Consider the following 22,033-nt stretch of genomic DNA (forward strand, 5'->3'; position numbering starts at 1 on the left):
AGTTTCTATGTTGACATTGTCTTAAATCCTTCTTCTGGAAGCAAAGAGTTCATTCTTTCTATATTGTGTTTTTAATGTAAAATACGAATGTGCACTCAAATGAGAAGCATTTGCAGAAGGACCCCCACTCTCAGGTGTGTGGAGGAGGACCTATGTGTGGAGCCCACCTCCCCAGGAGGTAACTTGGAACCCTCTCTGAAGAATAGATTCAAGGACTCACCACACCCCTCCCACAATCCAAGAAAATGGGAGTTCTGATCTTAAAGTGATGGTTCCTTGATTGGGTCAACGATGAGAGTCCTGCAGGGGCCCAGGGACAATGTAATCCAAACACCCAGTTTACAGACAAGGAAACTGAGGAGATGCACCTTACCTAAAGTCATAGTTTATCAGCAGCTCCAGGGCACATACCCTGCCACCTTGCCTATAAGATCTTTTTCCTCCAGCCCACACCACCTGTATTCTTCCCTAAACAATTGTTTCTCTTTTCCAAAAATAGATACACTGAAGACAAGGGAAATGTCATACTGTATGCCACATTCAGGATCATGGTGGCCTCTGGTGGGAAGGAGAGGGCCTAAAACTGAGTGGAATTACAAAGGGAACTTTAACTGTGTAGATAATATTTTATTTGGTATGTCTGAAGTACTTCAACAGTATTTTCAAAATCTTGATATGTAACTCACTTAACCCCAGAGTATAATTTTTCAAAGCCAAATAAGCTGAGATTATTATTATTAGTATTATTAGTATTATTATTATTATAGTTTATGTAAGAATTATTGTTTCTGTAAAAGGATTTATCACAGGTTTTCTCTCTGTGGACGATCTGCCAACATGACACTTTTGGGACATATTGGCAGGTGAAACAAGCCTGTCAGTGGGACAGAGACTCAGTTTGTCAGCCTGGTTTGTCACATGCATCTTCTCTGCTATTCTTTTAGCCCAGTTTTCACAAGCGCGTTGAATTCCGTGTTCAGCAAATGGGACCTCCCTGTCTTCACCCTCCCTTTCAACATGGCGTTGTCAATGTACCTTTCAGCCACAGGACATTACAATCCGTTCTTTCCAGGCAAATTGGTCACACCTGTAACCTCGGTTCCGAATATCTCCTGGTCTGACCTCAATGCCCTGGAGGTAAGATAGGTTGTCTTCTCATTTACCCCTGCCTCTGTGAGATACCCGATGGCCTCCTTGTTATTGTCTCTGAGTACCGGAGTCTCCTAGATGCTCAGCACGATGGTGGCCTTTCTGCCATCGGCTTGCCATCTAATGCATTTGTTCCGCTCCAGAGCGTTAGGATCTAAGGAATGTCTTAAATGACTCTTTGGTCAAAGCAAATTTCCCCTCTTTTTCTGTAGAGTATGACTCCACTGGGTGTCAGATGCTCTTTTGCAAGCTTGACCTTTGTTTGGGTGGGTGTGATGCAGCCAACCCCTGAGGCAGGCAGCCTTCCACCTGGTTTTAAATCTTCCATGATCTGCTTCCTCCAATCAAAAAGCAGATGCTTACTCTCAGGGCTCATTAGAGAACTTCTCCATTTTGGTTTTTCTTATGGTACATCTCACAGAACACATATAAGAATGTAGGGGTTGCGAGCTTTGGTGGGCAGCAGGATCACCTGGGGAGTTTTTTAAATACCAAAACAGACTTCATCTCAGACTCTCCAAATCATCATCTCTGGGGTGGGAGCTGTTTTAACAACTGTCCAAAATGTGATGTAGGTTAGAATTTGAGAACCACTGTCTCACAGAATGCATACTATATCTCTCTTTACAGATGGGCAGAGAGAGATCACCTATTTTTTAAAACCTGTTTAACCCAAATCAAATTCCATCTCTTCATTTAATAAACCTGCTTAAAGTTTCTTGATTATTAATAACAAGAGAAGCCATTGCCTTGCTAAGCTGTGGTGTGGCCATGTCCTCTTTGAGCTTTGGTCACTGTTTCTTGGCTTTGGCCCCCTCCCCTCCCCTGGGAAGGTGAATAATATCTCTCTCTCTCTCTCTCTCTCTCTCTCTCTCTCTCTCTCTCTCTCTCTCTCTCTCTTTCTCTCTCTCTCTCTCTCTCTTTCTTACTCTCTAATTTATTTTCTAAATAAACTATATTTTCTAATATAAAAAAGAACAAGAGGACATTTGATATTAGAAGAAAACCAAATAAACTTTACCTTTTTTAATGTGCAAAAGACTGGTTCTCCCACTACCAAGTTATAAAACACCCTTTGCTGTCTTCTTTGCTCAGTGATCAAAACACATGAAGCAGCTGGGCATGGTGACATGTGTCTGTAGTCCCCAGTACTCAGGAGGCTGAGGCAGGAGGATTGCTTGAGCCCAGGAATTCGAGGCTGTGCTGAGTTATGGGGGCACCACTGCACTCCAGCCTGGGTGACAAAGCAAGACCATGGTCTCTAAAAAAAATTTTTTTTAGACATGAGAGAAGCTCAAGTCACCCTTTCTTGAGCTTCTTGCCCAGAAAGTGAATGGAAGCATCTGGAAATAACTCAGAAGGAAAATCAAAGATTCATTAGAATGACCTGTGAAAAATAATATTATAAAGTAGCATTAATCTATCTAGAACTGTACTGTCTATCACATTATCCCTGTGTAGCTATTTAAATGTACACATTTAGATGTAAAATAGTTAAACATTAAGTTCCTCAGCCTCACCAGCTACATTTCAAGTGCCCGGTAGCCACCTGTGACCAGTCCCTGCTGTATAGACTAGACCATCATCTCGGAAAGTCCTGCTGGACAGTCTGACCTGGGGCAAAGGTGGCTTGTCCCTCTCCTGATGGAACCAGCTCATCACCAGCACACTCACTTGCCATCTCGCTCAAAGCTATCCCACGGCTCCCTGAGGAGCAGTTCTGCCATTGAGTTCTGAGCTTAAGGCCTATGCTGTCTTTGCCAAGTTCCCTGGTCTAGAAACAGACAATGATCTTGTTCAGACGTGAGGCCCCAGCATGGGCTGGAAGAATTCGGAGACCAACTTAGGATGGAGTCAAACTCTCACAATAGCAGGTGCACTTGGCCAACATTAGACAGAATACAAGAGGAAAGAGGCCACTTGTCTCATGCCACAGCTGGGATGCCCTCTATCAGTCACTGCCTCCAGGAGGACCCTGCCAAGAGGTACATATGACCTAGGGACGGTGAGGGGGTAGGCTGGAAAGCTAAGGAAGCTGTCTTTTGGGGCAGAGCCTTGCCCAGAAGGGAACTGTAGTGGGTAGTTATGCCTGTCTTGTCCCTACCAGAAGATTCCTCACAACCATGATCACTTGCGAGCTTGAGTCAGACCCAGAACACTCCCGAGAACCTCCATTCTGTGAACACATGAGCTAAATTTGGGCCTCAGCCAGAAAGTAGAATCATGGAATTTGCCTGTATCTTTGTGTTTTGAGGCCCGGTTGACAGTTGATGATAACCGGAATAAGCTCAAGATATCTTGGTTTAAATGAATACATGTTCCACTTAACAACAAGAGGGTAAATCCACAAACTCAGCAAGAATTGTTTCTAAATTGTGGATAAGATAACCCAAGTTTGGATCGCAGGCCTCAGCGCAAGCAGTCAAGTTGCGTGCTTCTGTTTCCTGTTTCTGTGAACACTGGGATGTGTGGATAGATTGTCCTCAGCATAGAGGGACGATTGAAAGCAAAAGTGTCTGCTGTGGTCCCTACCACCTCCATGAGAGGCGTACAGGCCCACACAGCCAGTGGCATCACACTGGGATCTTACCAGTTGAGTGTCCCGCAGGCCGGAGAGCCTGTGAGCACCAGGAGTTTTGAGAAGGCATGCTCAGGGTGCACCAGAGAAGGGTTGTCTCTCTCTCTCTCTCTCTTTCTCTCTCTCTCTCTCTCTCTCTCTCTCTCTCTCTCTCGAAAGCTAAAGAATGGCTGGAATTTTCCTATCATCATACAGAGAGAGAATTCTAAAAGGTGGTAGCACTGACCTGGAAAGATGAGTGTCAGATCTCAAATCCCATCGACTGAGTTTGTGGGCTTCTGTTCACTTGTGTTAGTGGTTTTACCTTTCATGTTTCTTCTGCAGTTGCTGAAGTCCGTGCCAGTGGGGGTTGGGCAGATATATGGCTGTGACAACCCATGGACAGGGGGCATTTTCGTGGGCGCCATCCTACTCTCCTCCCCACTCATGTGCCTGCACGCTGTCATTGGGTCCCTACTGGGCATAGCAGCAGGTAAGCAGAGAGATGTGAGCATGTGCTCCCACCCACGTGCTGTTCAGGGCACCCTCTGGATCCCAAATCTCTCTTGGGCCTCTGCCTCCTAGAAACCAGCAGGAGTGCTCGAGCTGCTTCCCACTGCCCCCTGGTCCCACCCCTGAACTTTTTCCAGAGCCTCCTGCCCTTAGTCCTGACTCTTCTTGTCCTGCCCAACAGGACTCAGTCTTTCAGCCCCATTTGAGGACATCTACTTTGGACTCTGGGGTTTCAACAGCTCCCTGGCCTGCATTGCAATGGGAGGAATGTTCATGGCACTCACCTGGCAAACCCACATCCTGGCTCTTAGCTGCGGTGAGTACCCCGCATGTCTGTGGGGAGCGCTGCCCATGACTACAGTATCAAAGTCAAGGGCAAGCAGTAGGAAAGGACTGTGTGAGAAATCAGGGCTGGGGTTCTAGTGTGGGTCCACTTGCTGGCTAAGGGTGTGACCAGGAAAAGTGATATCTCATCTCTGAGAGGATCAAAGTCGCCTCCGCCTACCTTTCTGGTGATGGCAAAGACAGGAGCCTGTTGAGTTGTATGAACACTAAAGTATGGATGCTTTGGAGGGCTGGAAACTTGACTTCTGTATTCTTCATACTAACTGTCTGACCCAAGAAATTAATAGGAAATAAGCTAAATACAGAGTCGCATGCCCTGGGGAATCAGAGAATTACACATGGCCCTGGGAAATCTCAGAATCAGAATCAGATCAGAATCACCTGAAAGGCATATTAAAACACAAATTGGAGTCCAGGCACAGTGTGATCTCAGCACTTGGTGAGGCTGAGGCAGGAGGATCTCTTGAGCCCAGGAGTTCAAGATCAGCCTGGGCAACATAGCAAGATGCTCTAACTACATAAAATCAAAAAGTTAGCCTAGCGTGATGGCACACAGCTGTAGTCCCAGCTACTCAGGAGGCTGAGCTGGAAGGATCACCTGAACCTAGGAGGTTGAAGCTGCGGTGAGCCATGATCATGCCACTGCACTCCAGCCTGGACAATAGAATGAGACACCACCACCAACAACAACAACTAAAAACAAATTGCTGAATCCCCTCCTCTGTGTCTGATTCAGCAATCAAGGTGGGGGAGAATCTGCCTTTCTGACAGGTTCCTGGACAGTGCTGATGATGCCCGGGGTCCACACACAAACAGCTGCTGTATGAATCCTCTCCAACCCCGTGTTCTAGCCAGACTCAACCTATCAGCACTAGAAGGCAATCTGGAGACATTCACTTCATCTTTCGTTTTGCTGTCAGGTCCTGAGGCCAGAGAGGATGGGAGTGTGCCAAACGGCACCTGGGCAGTCCACACTGGCCCACAACCTCCAGGGCTGCTCCCACTGCATGACTCTGCTATCCTTTTTGTAGTGTTCAGGCCCACGAGTTGAAACAGACCTTGTGTGCTCTGGATCTGAAAAGCTAGTGATTCCAACACTTCGGGAGGTGGAAACAGGAGGATTGCTTGAGTCCAGGAGTTTGAGATCAGCCTGGGCAACATGGCAAGACCTGGTCTCTACAAAAAATAAAAAAGTTAGCCAGCCTGATGTCCCAAGCTGATTCTAAGGGGAAGTGTATTCATTCCCAGACTCCAGCATCCCGAACACAGCACAAGTGAAAGCACTTAAGGGGATGTTCTAGAATGGGGCGATGGCATTCCCTTGGTGATGATCAGAGGGTGGAAGGACAGTGGAATGTGGAGAAATTGCTCCTGATTTAGTGGAAATACGTGTCTAGAGACAGTTTATCACCAGATTAATCAAACCAAGGTGTCTAAGCAACAATGAAGATGGTGGAGCAGGTGACAGACGGGATTTAGAATGGATTCCTGCACTGGCAGGAAATAGGGTGGGACCAAGGGTTTCCAAGACCTCACTCAGTTTTGATTTGAAGTCGTAGGTTAACAAAGCTCAGGCTGCTGTGGCATTGCCATTTTGATGTCATTTTGTCAATTTCTTTATAGTTACTCAGTGATTTCCCCTAATAGTTCTGTTAAAACTTTTTGCTCAGCCAGGCATGGTAACTCCTGCCTGAAATTCCAGCACTTTGGAAGGTCAAGGTGGGAGGGTCGCTTGAACCCAGGAGATCAAGACCAGTCCAGGCAATGTAGTGAGACCCCAGCTCTACAAAAAATAATCGTAATAACAATTAGCTGAGTGTGGTGGCACATGCCTGTGGTTCCAGTTACTCAAGAGGCTGAGGCAGGATGATCCCTTGAGCTCAGGAGGTGGAAGCTGCAGTGAGTTTTGATGGCCCCACTGCTGATTCTCCATATTCATCCAGAAGTTTGGGGCAGAGGAGAGGGCTGTGGGGAGATGCTGCAGCCACCTGAGCTCAGCTGGGATAGAATCTTCTACAACCTCCTGGCTTTATTCTGAGATGGGCATGGGATTTCAAACCTTTATTTGGGGCACACGCCTATATTTTTTCTGTAGGCAGTAGCAGCAGACACCCATTCAACACTCATGATACAGTGGAGACAGTGGAAATAAGAAAAGTGAGGGTTTTAGAAGCTTTAAGTCCTGTGCGACTCCCACATGCAGAGCATTACAGTGGAGGTAGTAGCCAGGTAAAGGAGGGAGCCCAAGGGAAGCCACGCAGCTAGCGGAACAAGGAGAAATATACAGTATGGGATTGTCAGGGGGGAACATTCCAGTCCAGATCACCAAGAGGGACCCCTGGTGAAGGTGGCTTTTCCATAAATCCTAAAAAATGACAATAATAATTTTTTTTTTTTGAAGACAGTGTCTGTCACCCAGGCTGGAGTGCAGTGGCATAATCATCGCTCACTGCAGTCTCAAATTCCTGGGCTAAAGCAGTCCTCTCACCTCAGCCTCTCAAGTAACTGGGACTACAGGCGTGTACCACTAGGCCAAGCTAATTTTTTAATTTTTTTTTTGTAGAGATGAGGTCTCCCTAAGTTGCCCAGGCTACCCTCGAACTCCTGGCCTCCAGTGATCCTCCTGCCTCGGCCTCTCAAAGCGCTGGGATTATGGACGTGAGCCATAATGTTTGGTGGAAAGGGTAGAACAGGCCAGCATGGGGACAGCCTGAGCACATCCTTCGAAATCAAGCAGCAACAATTCTGGGCACTAGAGATGGTGGTGAGGTTTTGACAGAACGTGGGGAGAGATGAAGCCAAAGATATCTGTAGATGTGTTTCCCAAAGTAGTAATGTCTTTACTATTTTTTTCTTTATAGAAGCAGTACAGGTTAGTGTAGAAAAAAAACACCAAATATTCAGTAAGAATAGAAAGGTATGGAACAGAAAGTAGAAATACTCCACCCTACTCCCTCTGCTGTGCTGACCACATCATCCCTCAAGGTCCTCATTCCTGGTTCATTAACTCAGCTCTGTGAACTGTAGGTTGCTCAATGTATCATCCTCCTTTCACAGTGTTTTCTCTCCCAGGGTCCCCACTCTTTGTCCCAAGAGCTTATTTCTCCTAGGGGTACCAGCAGTTTGAGTGAACCTCCGGGTGGGAGTGGGCGTCCAGAGCTAAGAGGCATCAGGTGCGTCTAAGGAGGAAGGAGAGGGGGCTCTGTCCCAGGGTCTAGCACCCCCACTGTGCAAGACAGTGGAGGTGGCCACTGTGTAGACACTTTATATGACAAGTGCCCCTTACTGGGGGAGTCCGGAGGCATCTAGTTTGGAACCATCACACGCAGTGCTACAAAGATTATCTTTGTAACAAATGACCATGTACCAAAGGATGTATTTCTAGAAGCCAATCAATGGGTCAAAGGGAATGCCAATTTTAATTTCAATGGAGGCCAAATCCATCCCCAAGAGGGCCGCATTCATTTCCACTGCTGCCAGCAGCATGTGAGCATGCTCCTGGGCCCCACAGGTACTGTCAGACTTTTTCATCCCTGCGTGTGAATTTTTGAGACAGCCCTCCAACCCCTCTTGTAAAGCAAATGTCACCTGTGGCATGCCACAGCAAGTTTCAGCTTGTACACATCATCCTGATACTGCCAACAAAAGGGCAACCTTTCAGCCAAGGTAAATAAATAACAGATATTTATTGCAGAACTGTTCTTTTATATCAGTTCCAAATGTCATTATCAGGAAATGGACTAGGGAAACTCTGACAGAACTTGGCACTGCCGCCTTCCTGGTCTCTAAACCAGAAACCACATGGCCAGGGAATGTCTTGGTGTTGCTATTTTATCAGGAGAAGTGGTAAACACATTTTGTATCTCTGTTCAACGGCTGGGTCATCATGGCAGGACTCACATTTGGCAGCCTACTGGAAGGGACACTGTCTATGAAAAGCTGAAATCCAGTCTCCCCTTCAGTATTCAAGGGCCTTTTCTTTCTATTGGATACCAAGAATACTGTCAGGGTCATTATCTACAAATAGACCATTAACTTAAAATTTCCCCTTTAATACAAAACTTTCCCTGTCCTACCTCAGCAAGTGTTCATCGACGGTTTCCTGCCATTAAATAGTCTGCCACTTTTGCTATGGAGAGAAAAGTGACTTAGAACTGGAGCTCACTTCAAAACAGCATAACAGTACGAGGCAAAAACCTGCCAAAAGAAAGCCTCAGAAATATAACAGGTGTTTAAAAGAGAGATGGCAATAAGGTCTTATGTGCTCAGGGAAAGTGTTGTGCCAGACTTGGTACTCAAGAGAGCAGGGACAGGGTGTCTCTGATCTCCACAGAGGACCAGCGAATTGTCGTTGAGTTAATTGATTGATTACATGTTCAAAATGAATGAAATGGATGCAACCAAGGAGAGAACCCTTCTAACCCAAGCCATGCACACCCCTCTGTTGAGAACAGCATCTCAGTCCTTCAAGTAAAGGGCTGAGTGAGGTTCAGCTGCCTCTGTGGCAGTGTGCTCTCACTTGGGATGTATCACCTCCCTGCAAAGTAGATCTTCAAGTTAGCTTTTTATAGTGATGATACTGGATTCCAATAAACTCAGTAATTTGTTATACAGCAAGTAAGATGGTGGAGCTGGGATTCCAGGACTGTCTCCCAACACCAGCCCTTCCCACTAGCATGAGACAACTCAGATATGACTATTGAACAAGAGACACTAGGGTAAGAAGGTAAAATATGGATGAAAGGACAGAAGTCTTAATTAAAGTGGGTGAGGACCACAGAGTCCTCCCCATGTCCCACACCCCGAGATAGCTGATGAAACTCCTCTCCAAACACGAAGACTAGATGGCGAGCAAGTCTAGCAGTGAGCTGGGTGGCTGTCACACGAAGGTCATTCTTCAGGCTGTCCCTGTGTGACCTCAGGGCTTCCTTGAGCCTCCTGGAATCTCCTCTTCAGTCAGAATAGGAATTGATAATTAGCTGGTTGAGATCTTTTTTTTGTTGTTCTATATTAAAAGTCACAAATACATTCAATTGCCCACTCTACAACTTCTTTTTGCTCCAAGTAAATAAAAACGTAAGATGTTTATTCATTGACCTGAAGGGTATTAGGGAAAATGTTATTGTGAGGAGGATGCTTGAGTTTCACTTCAGTTTCTGCTGCTTCTGAGTTGTTGCCTTTCTGTTTTTGTACATCATGGTTTTGTGGGGGTTTTTTAGGATGTGTACTGTTGATGCAAGCCACATACCAATTTTTTTGTAGCTGTGAATTTCAACCATTGACATAAGAAGCCTAAAGGCAGTGAGGTGATATAGATGCCAGGCTCTCTCCAGAAACATTCATAAGTTTTACTTTAATTCAACTGCATGTGAATCAAATAACAGGGAAGTTTATTTGCCGTGGAAGGCCTTTCCCTTGAGCATTAGTGATAACAACAAAATAATAACTACAAAACAACTACCATTACTGAGCACTCACTGTGTACTAAGCACAAACATTTCCTTGCATGCTCACACCAACCCCATGAGAGCAACATCCCTATGACTTCCACTGTACAGGTGAGAAAATGGAGACTGGGAATGGAGTCCACTGCCTAAGTGGCAGGGATAGGATTTGAGCCCAGAGCTGCCAACTCCAGTCTCATGCTTGCAGCCAGGGTGCTGGGCGAACCGGTAAAATGTGGCCGTGGCCAAGGAACTTCCATTACAAGGCCACTTCCCCGTGGTTAAAAGTGCATCTACCAAGCTCTGTGCTTCCTTCTTTTTCGCAGCCCTGTTCACTGCTTACCTCGGAGTCGGCATGGCACACCTGATGGCCAAGGTGAGTTTGTTTTTATTTCACTGTATCACTAGCACAAGTGGCCAGCTTTCAATGACATAGAAAACACGCCTGAAGTCTGCCCGGGAGTTTTCCAGCAGCAGGACCCATGGCTGTGAGAGACACGCGTCTCCCTTCTGCTGGGGTTCTCTGACCTCTCTTCCAGCATCACAGCAAACTTTAGTCCAAACTACAATCACCTGGCGTGTCACAGGTATCAGGTTGCTTTGTTTAAGGAAGAATAAACTATCTAGTTTATAGTCTAACTCTGAGTGATAAGAAGTTGACTTTAGAATATGTTTGCTTAAACAGAAAGCCAGGACTCTACAGTACTTGAGAAAGCAGGAAAGGAAGGGAAAGGGTGACTGGGTAAAGACCCAGGTGTTGTTGTGGTTGTTGTTGTTTTAAATCTAGTTAATAGTTTTCCATAGCTCTTGTCTTTTAAAAAAAAATCCTTAGTCAAGGCTGGGTGTGGTGGCTCATGCTTTTTTGTTTTTTGTTTTTTGTTTTTGAGATATAGTCTCTCTCTTGTCACCCAGGCTGGAGTGCAGTGGCATGCTTATGGCCACTGCCACCTCGACCTGCTGGGCTTAGGTGACCCTTCTGCCTCAGCTTTCCAAGTAGAGCTCATGCCTTTAATCCTAGCACTTTGGGAGGCCAAGAGGGGAGGATCACTTAAGGCTAGGAGTTCAAGACATGCCTGGGCAACATAATGAGACCTTGTTGCTAAAATTAATTAATTAATTAATTGACTAATAATAAAATAAAATTCTCAGTCATCAACAAGACTTATTCAGACCCAAATCCTGGCTGAATTTTTTAATAGGCAAAATCACTACCCATTAAGTGCCATCTACCTCTCTTTCAGCTCAGTCCTCTTGCTCTTTGACCTCCCCTCCCCTGAGAAGCCTAGAAGTGCCTAACTGTGCCAGGATCCCCACCTCCCAATGCCTGAGTCTTTTATCTTCCTCACCACCATTGCAGGTGATGCCTGGCCAGCCTCTGATAGCTCAGTCTGTGTTGACGTGGTTGTAGCTACCAAAGGGTCAAAGCAGTATTGAGCCCTCTCAACAGCAACACAGAGAGTTGACCTGGGAGAGTCCTTATGGAGACACAATGTCTTTCTCATGGAAAGCCAAAATCCCACTACAGGCATGGTGGGGAGTGCCTCAGAGCATGGTGGCCCCCTCATGTCTGCCTCCCAGGTCCATCCATGCACAATGGGCAAACTGCACACCAGAGTCAGCTAGGAGACTAGAAAACACCAGATCCTCGGGCCCCACCCCTTGGCATTTTGGATGGAGAAGGTCTTCTCTGATGCTAGAGCATTTGTGTGTCTTCGGACTCCTCCAATGGTGCTGATGTGCAGCCAGGTCAGGGTACCCTCACACTCCTTCACAACCCAGGGAGTTCATGCAGCAGGGCCAGAGCTAACCAGTGGGCTATGCTCAGAACCATGTGAGTTGCCACAGACCTGCCCACCGGCAACTCGGAATCTCTTGGGAGACAGAATGGAAAGAATCAACGCAAGCTACACTGGGTGGAAGTCAAGGTCAAGGAGGTCCCATGGGCTGGACTAATTGGAGCAGGCCTTGTGGACATGAGGAGTGGTTAGAGGCCATGGGCGCTTTGCAAGTGCCACCTCTGTGTGCCAAGTATTGTCTCCACACAACTGGTGTAGGAAGTCTGCCTGTAGGAGATGGAAGGAAAAACATGAGCTAAAGATATCACGGGCCACCTTAGATAGAATGAAGAAGACATTCCCATGGCCATGTGCCCGGAGCTATTAGACTCGGTCCCCATGAGCAGAAGGGAATTTAGGACAGTGCCCCCCCTTGGCACCCCAACACTGAGCTGGGTAAAGGGGGTGCTTTGTGATCTCAGATGGGGTCTCAAAGGAGCATGTGGTCTCTCTCCCTCCAGGTTGGCCTGCCAGTTTGCACCTGGCCCTTCTGTTTGGCCACACTGCTGTTCCTCTTGCTGACCACCAAAAACCCCAACATCTACCGAATGCCCTCCAGCAAAGTCACTTATCCTGAAGAAAACCGCATCTTCTACCTGCAAGCCAAGAAAAGAATGGACGAGAGCCCCTTGTGAGGGCAGTGCCCTCACGACCATGGCCACAGTCATTTCTGACTGGCTGCTCCAGCGGACTCCCAGGGCCTCATGAGTAACGGCTTTTTCACTATGTCATCAGCAAGCTCTCTGAGGCTCATTGTGTATTTTTCTTTTCAACTCCAGGAATATGCTCAGGTGTACGTCCAGGGGGTGTGCTCCGGGTTGGAATGTAAACCTCAGTGGGAGGCCTGATCTTGTATACAAAGCCAAAATGCTCCAGCAAAAAGAGGACATGAGATCAGAGCTAATTATTGACATTTATTGATATTCTTGGTATTTGGCTGGCTAGAGGATGTGAACGGTATTAAAAATTAAACTCCACAAACCAACTAAGTTCACCCAGGATTTTCAGATAAGAAGTTTGGCTGTTTGAAATCAATGCAAGTTACACATTGCAGCAGGGGTCAGCATTGCAGAGGTGCAGGCAGACAGCTGGACCAGGTCCCCACTTCCTTCACAGAACGACCTCTATGCTGTCCCTGGTGTGTGTGGAGATGGTGGTTGTGGTTTTTCAGACTGGCCAAGCTGTGGGAGGGAGAAAGGGATTTTTGTCAGTCAAAATTATTCTGTGTGGCCACTTTTCTTGGAGATTGCTAAGGATTTTTTTAGATAGAGAGTATTTTTTTCTTATGAAAAAGAATTTGTTTTCAAAAAGATAAAATAATAGAAGTTCCTGGCTTACTCATTTCCTAGACATTAAGGAGAAGTAACAGACTGCATTTATGAAATACTCAGCTTAGCTATTTTTACCTTAATCCCTAAATTGATTTTGTAAATGTGACAAATGCATAGAATCATCATCAACCTCCAAGGACCCCTTAAAGTTACATTTTAAATTCAGAATGAGGATGTCTTATAAAGACCAAAGGTAAAGGTCAAATTGCTCATGGGTGTTATTTTTAGAAGTTGTTGAATTTCCTATTTTAAAAAAAAAAAGCTCATTACTCTCTACACACTCATAATATTCTTTCTCAGAAGCTGATGGCATTTGAACCAGTCAAAAGAAACAGAGATAAGGAGTTCTCCTGTGTTTCTCCTTGTTATTTGAAAGTTCCCAGCTCTGTGAAAGCTCCATGACCAATGTGCTGAAAACAGCAATAGAACCTCATGCACCTGCCCATCCAGGGTGCACCGGTGTGGTATTTTGGAGGTTGGACAAGTGAAATCTTGAAGTCCTGAAAACTTTTCCCTCTGCGAGTATGCAGTGCTCAGTGTACAACATACAACCAGCTGAATACCCAAACGGAAATAGAGAACCTACAAATATCTTAGGGAGAAGTTCATTTCTTCCTTTTCTCAGGAAACCAAACAAGCAAACATTGTTCCCTTATTAAAAAAAAAAAAGAAATCCTTTGCTTCAAACCTTTCAAAACTATGAATTTGCAACTACCGTATGTTGATGGACATTCCTGTGGAAAAGCTACATTGTCAGTAGGCAATGTGTGAAATAAGAGTTGAGGAAAACAAAGAAGGCAAACATGACCAGAGACTGACAACAGAGAAGAGTCTAGGCTATGGCCGAAGGAATCAGGGACCTGGGCCTCTGAATGGACTCAAGTCGACCTTCAGAATGGGCTCAAATGTACTCTTGACAGCAACTTCTTCTTGTGCTCACACAGACTTGTAAACAGCAACATTTGAAAGTCTTGTGTTTGTCTAATTTGAAATGGTATTAACTCTCAAGCTATTTTTGTTACTGTTTTATCCTAAAATTGAGTATTCACAGGGAACACTTGTATTTTTTCCCTGTTGTCTGCATAACCAATTTCTACGCAAGTATATGAATAAATGACCCTCACAGCCCAGTTTTGTGCAATGTGCTATCTATAACCACCATGCATATGGATAGTCACGTGTGTACATATGTATTGCTTATGTTGCAATGTGCCAGAGCCCAGAGTTCCCTCTTGTGCTTGGTAATAGCACCAAATGTGCAATTGAACAAACCCCATTCAATTTCAGAATGACAGGCCTAGCTTACTGAGGACAATGACAGCTGTTCAGGACATGCTCCGAGCGCGTTGAGATCAATATCCTGGGAGCCACTTCCATGCATCCCCAGGCAGGTCCTGGGCACCTGCATCGGGGCTGACCTGGGCATGTTCCAGGGGTCAGCTCTCTAGGACAAGCTACTTGCCAGAATGCTATCTCCCGAGGACAAAGTCATGGCCATGCACACTTACCTTTGCCACCTCCCTTTACCATAGCTAACACATCTGAAAAAAAACAGGGTAAGAATGGAAATTTACTTCAACAAGTTTCAATGATAAGGTTCAAAGCAGTTCAAACAGGATCTCAAAAGAGCCATAATGCAGTGCCCCCAGAAGTTCTCTCTTTCATTACGAAACCTCTCCTACATATGACTTCAACGTAACACATTTGCCAGAGTGATCTGGTCACTACACAACTTCTTTTGCCTGAAGGAGAAAAGACAGAGGGTTTTGAGGCTGCTATGCGAAAGACTCCAGACACCATGGGGCTACCAAAAAAAAAGTATACATTTTAAGAAAGGAAAAACTATATTAAAATTGTAACCCTCACTGTATATCAATAACAAAAGATGAATACAAGTCATATTTGACTTCTACAATTACAAGAGGTGCTCAAAGTGGTTACCGTCAGCATCTAGGCACTTTATAATTATGGTAAACTAAAAGTAATACATAGATAACAACTCTTACAATGTGTATACATTGTTTTGGCACTCCCGGTATATACATTTAGGAGCTATGGGGGCCAATTTGTCTGTTACCTATGATACAGATTATCATGGACTATGTCCAAATGAATGTTAAGTTTTACAGGAGATCAGGAATTTCCAAGGAGTCTTCTTACAAACAAACCTGCAAGAATATTGTGGTTAGTAAACATAAGACAAGATTTTATGCATGACAATGCAGCCTTCCCCTTTATCTAACAAGTTTGGATAGGCTTTAATCTGGGCAACAGAGCAAGACCTCGTCTCTACAAAAAAATAAAAATATTAGCCAGGCATGATGGTGAATGCCTGTAGTCCCAAGTACTCGGGAGGCTGAGGAGGGAGGATCGCTTGAACCCAGGAGGTTGAGGCTGCAGTGAACCATGATCGTGCCATTCCACTGCAGCCTGGGCAACAGAGTGAGACCCTAACTCAAAAGGGGGAAAAAGCTTTAATCTTTAGAATTTCATCTTCTTGAACTGCATTGACAACCCCCAAGACCATCAGAAGGGCTCATAGCTTAAGACTGCAGAGTACCATGAACTAAAACAATCAGCTTTGCAGATCCTAAAGGCATCTAAGGTTTAATAAATGAATATAGTAAATAACAGTATTTTAAAGAAAGGAGGCCAGGTGCAGTGGCTCACACCTGTAATCATAGCATACTACACCGAGGCAAGGAGATTACCTGAGCTCAGGAGTTTGAGACCAGCCTGGGAAACTTGGCAAGTTCTCATCTCTACAATAAATTTTTTAAAATTAGCTCACACACCTTGGAAAGCTGAGGTGGGAGGATGGCCTGAGCCCAGCAGGTCAAGGCTGCTGTAGCCTTGAGTGTGCCGCTGCTCTTTAGTTTGGGCGACAGAGTGAGACTGGCCCCCAAAAATTGAAAATAAGCATAGGCTGTTTCTCATCACTCTTAATTAAACTATAACTTAGATAACAGTGGCTCAGAATAGACATGCGCAGTCACCTGAAAGATAAAATTTGCTTCCAGACCCACCCTGAGCTTTCTAGTGCTAACCTGGTAGGTGCGGAAATATCCAAAGCAAGCTTGTGTCCCCTGATGGGTAACGGGTCAACGCCTGATCTCAGGAGACCAAGGCAAATGTAGGCAGGGGTATTTAGCACAGGACAGGGGGCAGAAACAGGTGTCAAGGGCCATCTCTGTGGTGGAAATGGCGCTGGGACCTGCCGTGGTTTAGTAAAACAAACCCTTGAGATCAGCAACCAAGGCCCTGTCTGATCTGTACTCATGAGCCCTTTGGCTTCCTGTATTAACTTGCCTTTTAGGAAAAAAAGCACATTTGTCCACACACATGTGTTTTTGATCCTTGAGTATTACATTCATTTGTTCTGATTAATAATTCTCATTTTTATGCATACATTTTAAAAGTTGTATTTACCCATATAGGTCACCAAAAGCCAAACACCCTCCCTGGTGCTCCAACAAAGTTAAATTTCTGAGTCCCCAAAGATGGATGGGGGGTGTGGTCAGGGAAGGCCTCCTGGAGGAAGTGCCATTCAGGCGGAGATCTAAAGACTAGGCGGGAGGTGGAAAGGGGAAGGAAGACGGAGTATGACGAGGCAGGACTCTTTATACTCAGGCTTTTGCCAAGGTTGGAGGACAGTGCCGTGCTCACAGCCACCGCAGCCTTGACCTGCTGGGCTCAGGCGGTCCTTCCACCTCAGCCTTCCAGGTAGCCGGAACCACAAGCGCGCACCGCCACGCCTGGCTAATTTTTTGATTTATTATAGAGACAAGGTCTCTCCAAGTTGCCCAGGCTGGTCTTGAACCCCTGGGCTCAGGCAATCCTCTTGCCTCTGCTCCCAGAAGTGCCGGGGTTACAGGTGTGAGCCACCAGAGTGGGACTCTTGGGAAGGGAAACTTGAGAGTTAAGACCTCGAGACCGGAAGGAGGGTGGCACTTCCAGGATGCGGCTGGATACGGTGAGTGAAAAGGCATTGGCATGAACTCGGGGACCTGTCAGGAGGCCACTGCAGGCCTGTAGGAGACAGGCGGTGATGGCTTGGACTCCGGCAGAGATGAACGTGAGGGCCAGGAAGTGGAGCCATCAGGACCAGGGTAGATGCAGGCCTGAGGGACGGGGAGATGTCAGGAAGACGTCCTGATCTCCAGTGCGGGCCACAGGGGGAATGGTGGCACCACTGAGGGAGCGCAGAAGAGCGTCTTCTCCTCTACCTGACCAATCCCATCCCTCTCATGCTTCAATTCAGCCCTTATGTTCAACTGCCATCTGAGACTCTTCTAAAGCACCTCCTCAAATTCAGCTCCTCCAGAGCAAGACTCAGCTCCTCAGCTGTCCTGCTCTCCCCCCGCCGTGTAAACCCATGGGGAAAGGTGGTACCCAAACAGACAAGCCAGAAGCAGGATGCCATCCTCGGCGTCATTCTCTCACCTCTGGGAAATAGTCAGCGTCCGAAGATCCCACCCCATCATTCATTAATTGACAAATGATGTATTGAATAACTATTGACTCCCTAGCAGGAGCTGGGACTACAGCTGGGAACCAGTCATGGTCTCTGCCCTCATGAGAACTTAGGAAGTAAGCTGACAAGTCAGTGAGTGATTTAATGGAGTGATGATGAGAATGAGGGAAGGGTCTTCCAGGGACCTCTTCCTTCTAAGAAACAGAGACAAGAATTTATCATTAAATTCCTGGTGTCCATACCAGTGTGGATGCTTTGGGCTGCCAGTAACAGAATACATGACTAAAAGTAGTTAAAACGGCAGGAATTTCATTCCTAAAAGTAGGAAGCTCCAGGTGTGGCACTGCTTCTCAAAGATGACATCAAGGGTGCAGTTTCTTCCCATCCTCCTCATCATTCTCCACATCCTCAGAAGGCTCCACTTCCATCCCAAGGCCTGTTGCCTCAGAGTCACAAAATGGGTTGCAAACATCACAACCACGTCAAGAAGAACCAGAGTTGCAAGAGAGTCATTCTGTCATATTTCTTTGTTTTGTTTGGTTTTGTTTGTTTCTAGAGACGGGTCTTGGTCTGTCACTCAAGCTGAAATGCAGTGGCATGATCACAGTTCATTGCAGCCTCAAACCCCTGGACTCAAGTGATCCTGTCGCCTCAGTCTCCTGAGTAGCTAGGACTACAAGTGCCTGCCACCACACTCAGCTAATTTTTGTGTGTGTGTGTGTGTGTGTGGAAGAGAGAGGTCATCTATGTTGCCCAAACTTGTCTCAAACTCCTGGCCACAAGAGACCCTCACAGTCAACTTCCCAAAGCTCTGGGATTACAGGCATGAGTTACCATGCCACACCCTCTTGTTTCTTTCTTTCAATAAATCTTTCTCAAAAGCCCCCCCCAGAATACTTTCATTTGTGTCTTTTTGGTAGACGTGGGTCATTCAGCCATTGCTGAATGCAAGGGAGTCTGGGAAAGCATGCACTGGTACTGTCAGCTTCTATTGTACGGGTGAACTCTGCCGAATCAGAGCAAAGCAAGAGGAATGGCCACTGGACAGGCAGCCATGTCTGCCATGGTGGTATATAGTATCACCATGTAGTATATAGTAGTTATGTGCCCACAGTGGAGAGAGCCAGGAGTGGTAGACAAGACTGACTATTGTGGAACTCACAAAGGGGTCTGGAACAGAGACACAGTGCCAAGACCTTTTACACAGAAATGCTTAGTGGAATGCTTACCAAGCTCTTCCTGGAGTCTTTAAGATACCCCAGCCTCATTTAAGGTTGTGTAGCCTCTGACCAACAGGATTCTAAGCAAAGGATGAGACGTGATCATGACCAGGTTGGGAAATTAGGATCAGTTCATGTCCTAATTCATTCTCTTCATCTCGCGGTTGAAGCCTCTAAATCATTCCATGTCAGAAGCCCCATTGGAAAGAGTTGAGTTTCCAATCAGCTACAGCTCAATGAAGTACTGAAAACAAGTATCCAACATTTTCTGGTTCATGGTTTCAAATAAACAACGAGGAAGCCAGTTTCCTGTTTGGGTTGGGTTTGCTGGATCCCAGCCCAACAAAGTTTTGAATTACGGCGCGATGGCATGCAAGGACCAGAGGGGGAGATATGAAGCACAGAGGAAAGCTGGTCCAGCGCCAGGAAACCTGGCTAAAATTGATCCCTCGGACCATGGGAAACAATGGCAACGAGGACGTGAGTCAGTGGTCCAAGTGCAAGTGCATCTGGGGGCAGCAAAAGTACATGCAGGCAGGCAGTGGGCTGGACAACCCCACAAGGAGACCTTTCTTCATCCTGACACCCTCCAAGTCGGTCTCTCAATGAGAGACCAGATCTGCAACTATGGAACAGGGTAGCCACCAGCCACAGGTGGCACTCTCCATGCAGCCAGTCCAAGGTGAGATGGCTTCTATGTGTAAAATTCACACTGGATTTCACTTAAGATCCCAAGAAAGTTAAACATCTCAGTCACTTGTATGTTGATTAAATTTTGAAATGACAATAGTTTGGATGTATTGAGTTAAATAACATATATTGTTAAAATTAATTTCACCTTTTAAAAACTTTAGTTTTTAAATTTAAAAAAAATTTTTTCTTTTAAAGATGAGATCTCACTATGTTGCCCAGGCTGCTCTTGAACTCCTGGGCTCAAGCAATCCTCCCTTGTTGGCCTCCCAAAGTGCTGGGATTATAGGTGTGAGCTACCACTTAAAACTTTTTTAATGTGACCAATAGAAAACCCAAAATTACATATATGACTTACATTTGTGGCTCACATTATATTTTTGTTGAACAGCACTGGGTTCAACAGTGGCCCAGCCCTGGGTTCTTAGTGGTATACAGTCTCCATGGTAACTTGGGTGGAACCAAGCAATTGGAGCTCCAACCCTGGAGGATTCATCCTTCTCCCAGAAAGAATGCATAGATAAGAAGCGTTTCCTCTGTTACACGTGGAGAGACCACTTGCTGAGTCTGCAGTCTCTCTCTCAAATTCAATGGTCCAAAGATTCTAAATGTGAATTTCAGGTCAAAGGCTAAATTCTGTGCACTTTGAGGTTGTCATTTTATATATTTATTTATTTTTACGTTATATCATTTAAAAAATTTTAAGGAATATCATTCTAAAATGAAAAAAATCATTATTAATAAACTCATAGGTTTATTCCAGTATTTTGACACATCCTCTGCAACATTCCACACTAAGAAAGTAGATAAACAAAGTTCTTCCCTAAGGAAGGGTGCAAATGGAATTTAATATTATGTCACTGTACTAGATAGAATACAAACTGTGAAGACAAGGAAATTCAGTTGTTCCATTTTCCCCTCTCAGATAATTTTTACTGAGGAACTGCTTGCTCAACATCCCGGAATTGTCTTGTTGAGATTTGCTGGCAGTGAGGACCTTTGGCAGTTAGCATATGAATGTGATGCTGCCTACGTCCATCCTGTGGGAGAGCTAAAGGGACAAGCCCCCAGCATCGCATGCCAACCAAACTATTAGCACACTCACACACATTGTCATTTTTGCCCAAATCTTCCAACTTAAGTTTTAAATAGAGGTTGTCATTTTTAAAAGTGACCATAGCATGGCTACAGCATGAGAAGACTGATGTTCTGTATGTGACATGAAGTTATTCTGAAGGCAGCACATCCCATGTGCCCGTGTGCAGGATAACATGAGTGCACGTCAGTCATAAGCAATGAAAAAAGCGAAATGCCTGGGGACAAGACAATGTGAATAGTGGGGACTGGAGCAAACTAAAGATTGCACACCCTCACCTAAAAGCATTCACATCCAGACTTTTTTTAACCCTATGCCAGCCAAACAAAGCACATTGGGAACTGGATTTCTTCCATGGGCTCCATTTTACAAGTCCTATTTCCAGGCATGTCTTACAAATGCTCTACCACAGAAGTTCCCAACCCAGACCATGGACCAGTACTGGACAGTAGGAACCAGGCCACACAGTAGGAGGTGAATGGTGGGCGAGTGAGCAAAGGTTCTGTATTGACAGCCACTCCCGATGCCTCACATTACTGCCTGAGCTCCATCTGCTGCCAGATCAGCTATTACATTAGATTCTCCCAGGAGCAGGAACCCTTCTGGGTCCTGTAGCCGAAGCAGTGTCACAGAGTTTGTTCTATCCATCCTGACAGGCTCTGGTATGGTTTCTCCTTTTCAATCATCAGATGGCCTAGAAATATCTAACCAGGAGCTGGGCATGTTGGTTCATGCCCATAATCCCAGCACTTGTTTTTTTCTTTTAATTTTTTTATTTTAAAGATGTGGGGTACAATTCAGGCTTAGGTATACAAATGTTCATTATGCAGATATCCTTGTTGATGAGGTGTGCCCCCCTCCCCCAGCAGATTCCCACTACTGCCAATCCCTCATTCCCCTCCCCCAACCTCCTGTCAGTTTCCCGCTACAGCCAATCTTTCTCTTATGGTATTACGAAAATCATGCAAGGCCCAATCTTGAGTGAGAACATGTGATACTCAGTTCTTTGTTTCTGTGAAAGATCACCCAGTATTATAGATTCTAAGTTCATCTTGGTTGCTGTGAAGTTCATGATTTTGTCGGTCTTTATGGCTGTGTGATATCCCATTGTATATATGTGACACATTCTTTTATCCAGTCCTCTTTCAACTGGCAGCACAGTTAGTTTCATGTTCTTGTTATTGTGAACAATGTTGCAATAAATATACATGTGCGGGTATCATTTTTGTAGAGTGATTTGAGTTCCTTCCAGACCCAGTATATTCCCACTAGGGAGATTGCAGAGTTGTATGGAATGTCGATTTTTAGAACATTTAGAAATCACACTGTTTTCCACAGAGGCTATACTAGTTTACACTCCCACCAACAGTGTAGAAGTG

At 45.5% G+C, this 22,033-nt stretch overlaps 1 protein-coding gene and 1 long non-coding RNA gene across 4 annotated transcripts in view; one reads left to right on the forward strand and one right to left on the reverse strand.

Annotated features, from left to right (window-relative positions):
- The window catches only part of LOC103265693 (urea transporter 1), a 30,793-nt gene extending 18,223 nt beyond the window's left edge, over window positions 1–12,570 (forward strand). For 2 of the 3 annotated variants that reach the window (XM_008063341.2, XM_021715160.1), the window contains 5 exons: window positions 945–1,137; window positions 4,052–4,199; window positions 4,401–4,535; window positions 10,335–10,384; window positions 12,305–12,570. In XM_008063341.2, the coding sequence (XP_008061532.1) occupies window positions 945–1,137; window positions 4,052–4,199; window positions 4,401–4,535; window positions 10,335–10,384; window positions 12,305–12,478 (700 nt within the window). In that variant the 3' untranslated portion in view covers window positions 12,479–12,570. The remainder of the gene's footprint in view (window positions 1–944; window positions 1,138–4,051; window positions 4,200–4,400; window positions 4,536–10,334; window positions 10,385–12,304) is intronic. The other variant, XM_008063342.1, reaches the window with a different exon arrangement.
- Window positions 12,571–12,737: 167 nt separating this feature from the next.
- LOC103265694 lies at window positions 12,738–14,723 on the reverse strand. The gene is made up of 2 exons (XR_504654.1): window positions 14,683–14,723; window positions 12,738–13,024 (listed from the first exon to the last, which is right to left on the reverse strand). It is a non-coding gene; the product is annotated as an uncharacterized LOC103265694 (long non-coding RNA).
- Between the last annotated feature and the right edge of the window lie 7,310 nt (window positions 14,724–22,033).

This window comes from Carlito syrichta, unplaced genomic scaffold (genome assembly GCF_000164805.1).
Source record: "Carlito syrichta isolate Samal-C Ts95f unplaced genomic scaffold, Tarsius_syrichta-2.0.1 Scaffold306762, whole genome shotgun sequence".
Taxonomy (NCBI): Eukaryota; Metazoa; Chordata; class Mammalia; order Primates; family Tarsiidae; genus Carlito; species Carlito syrichta.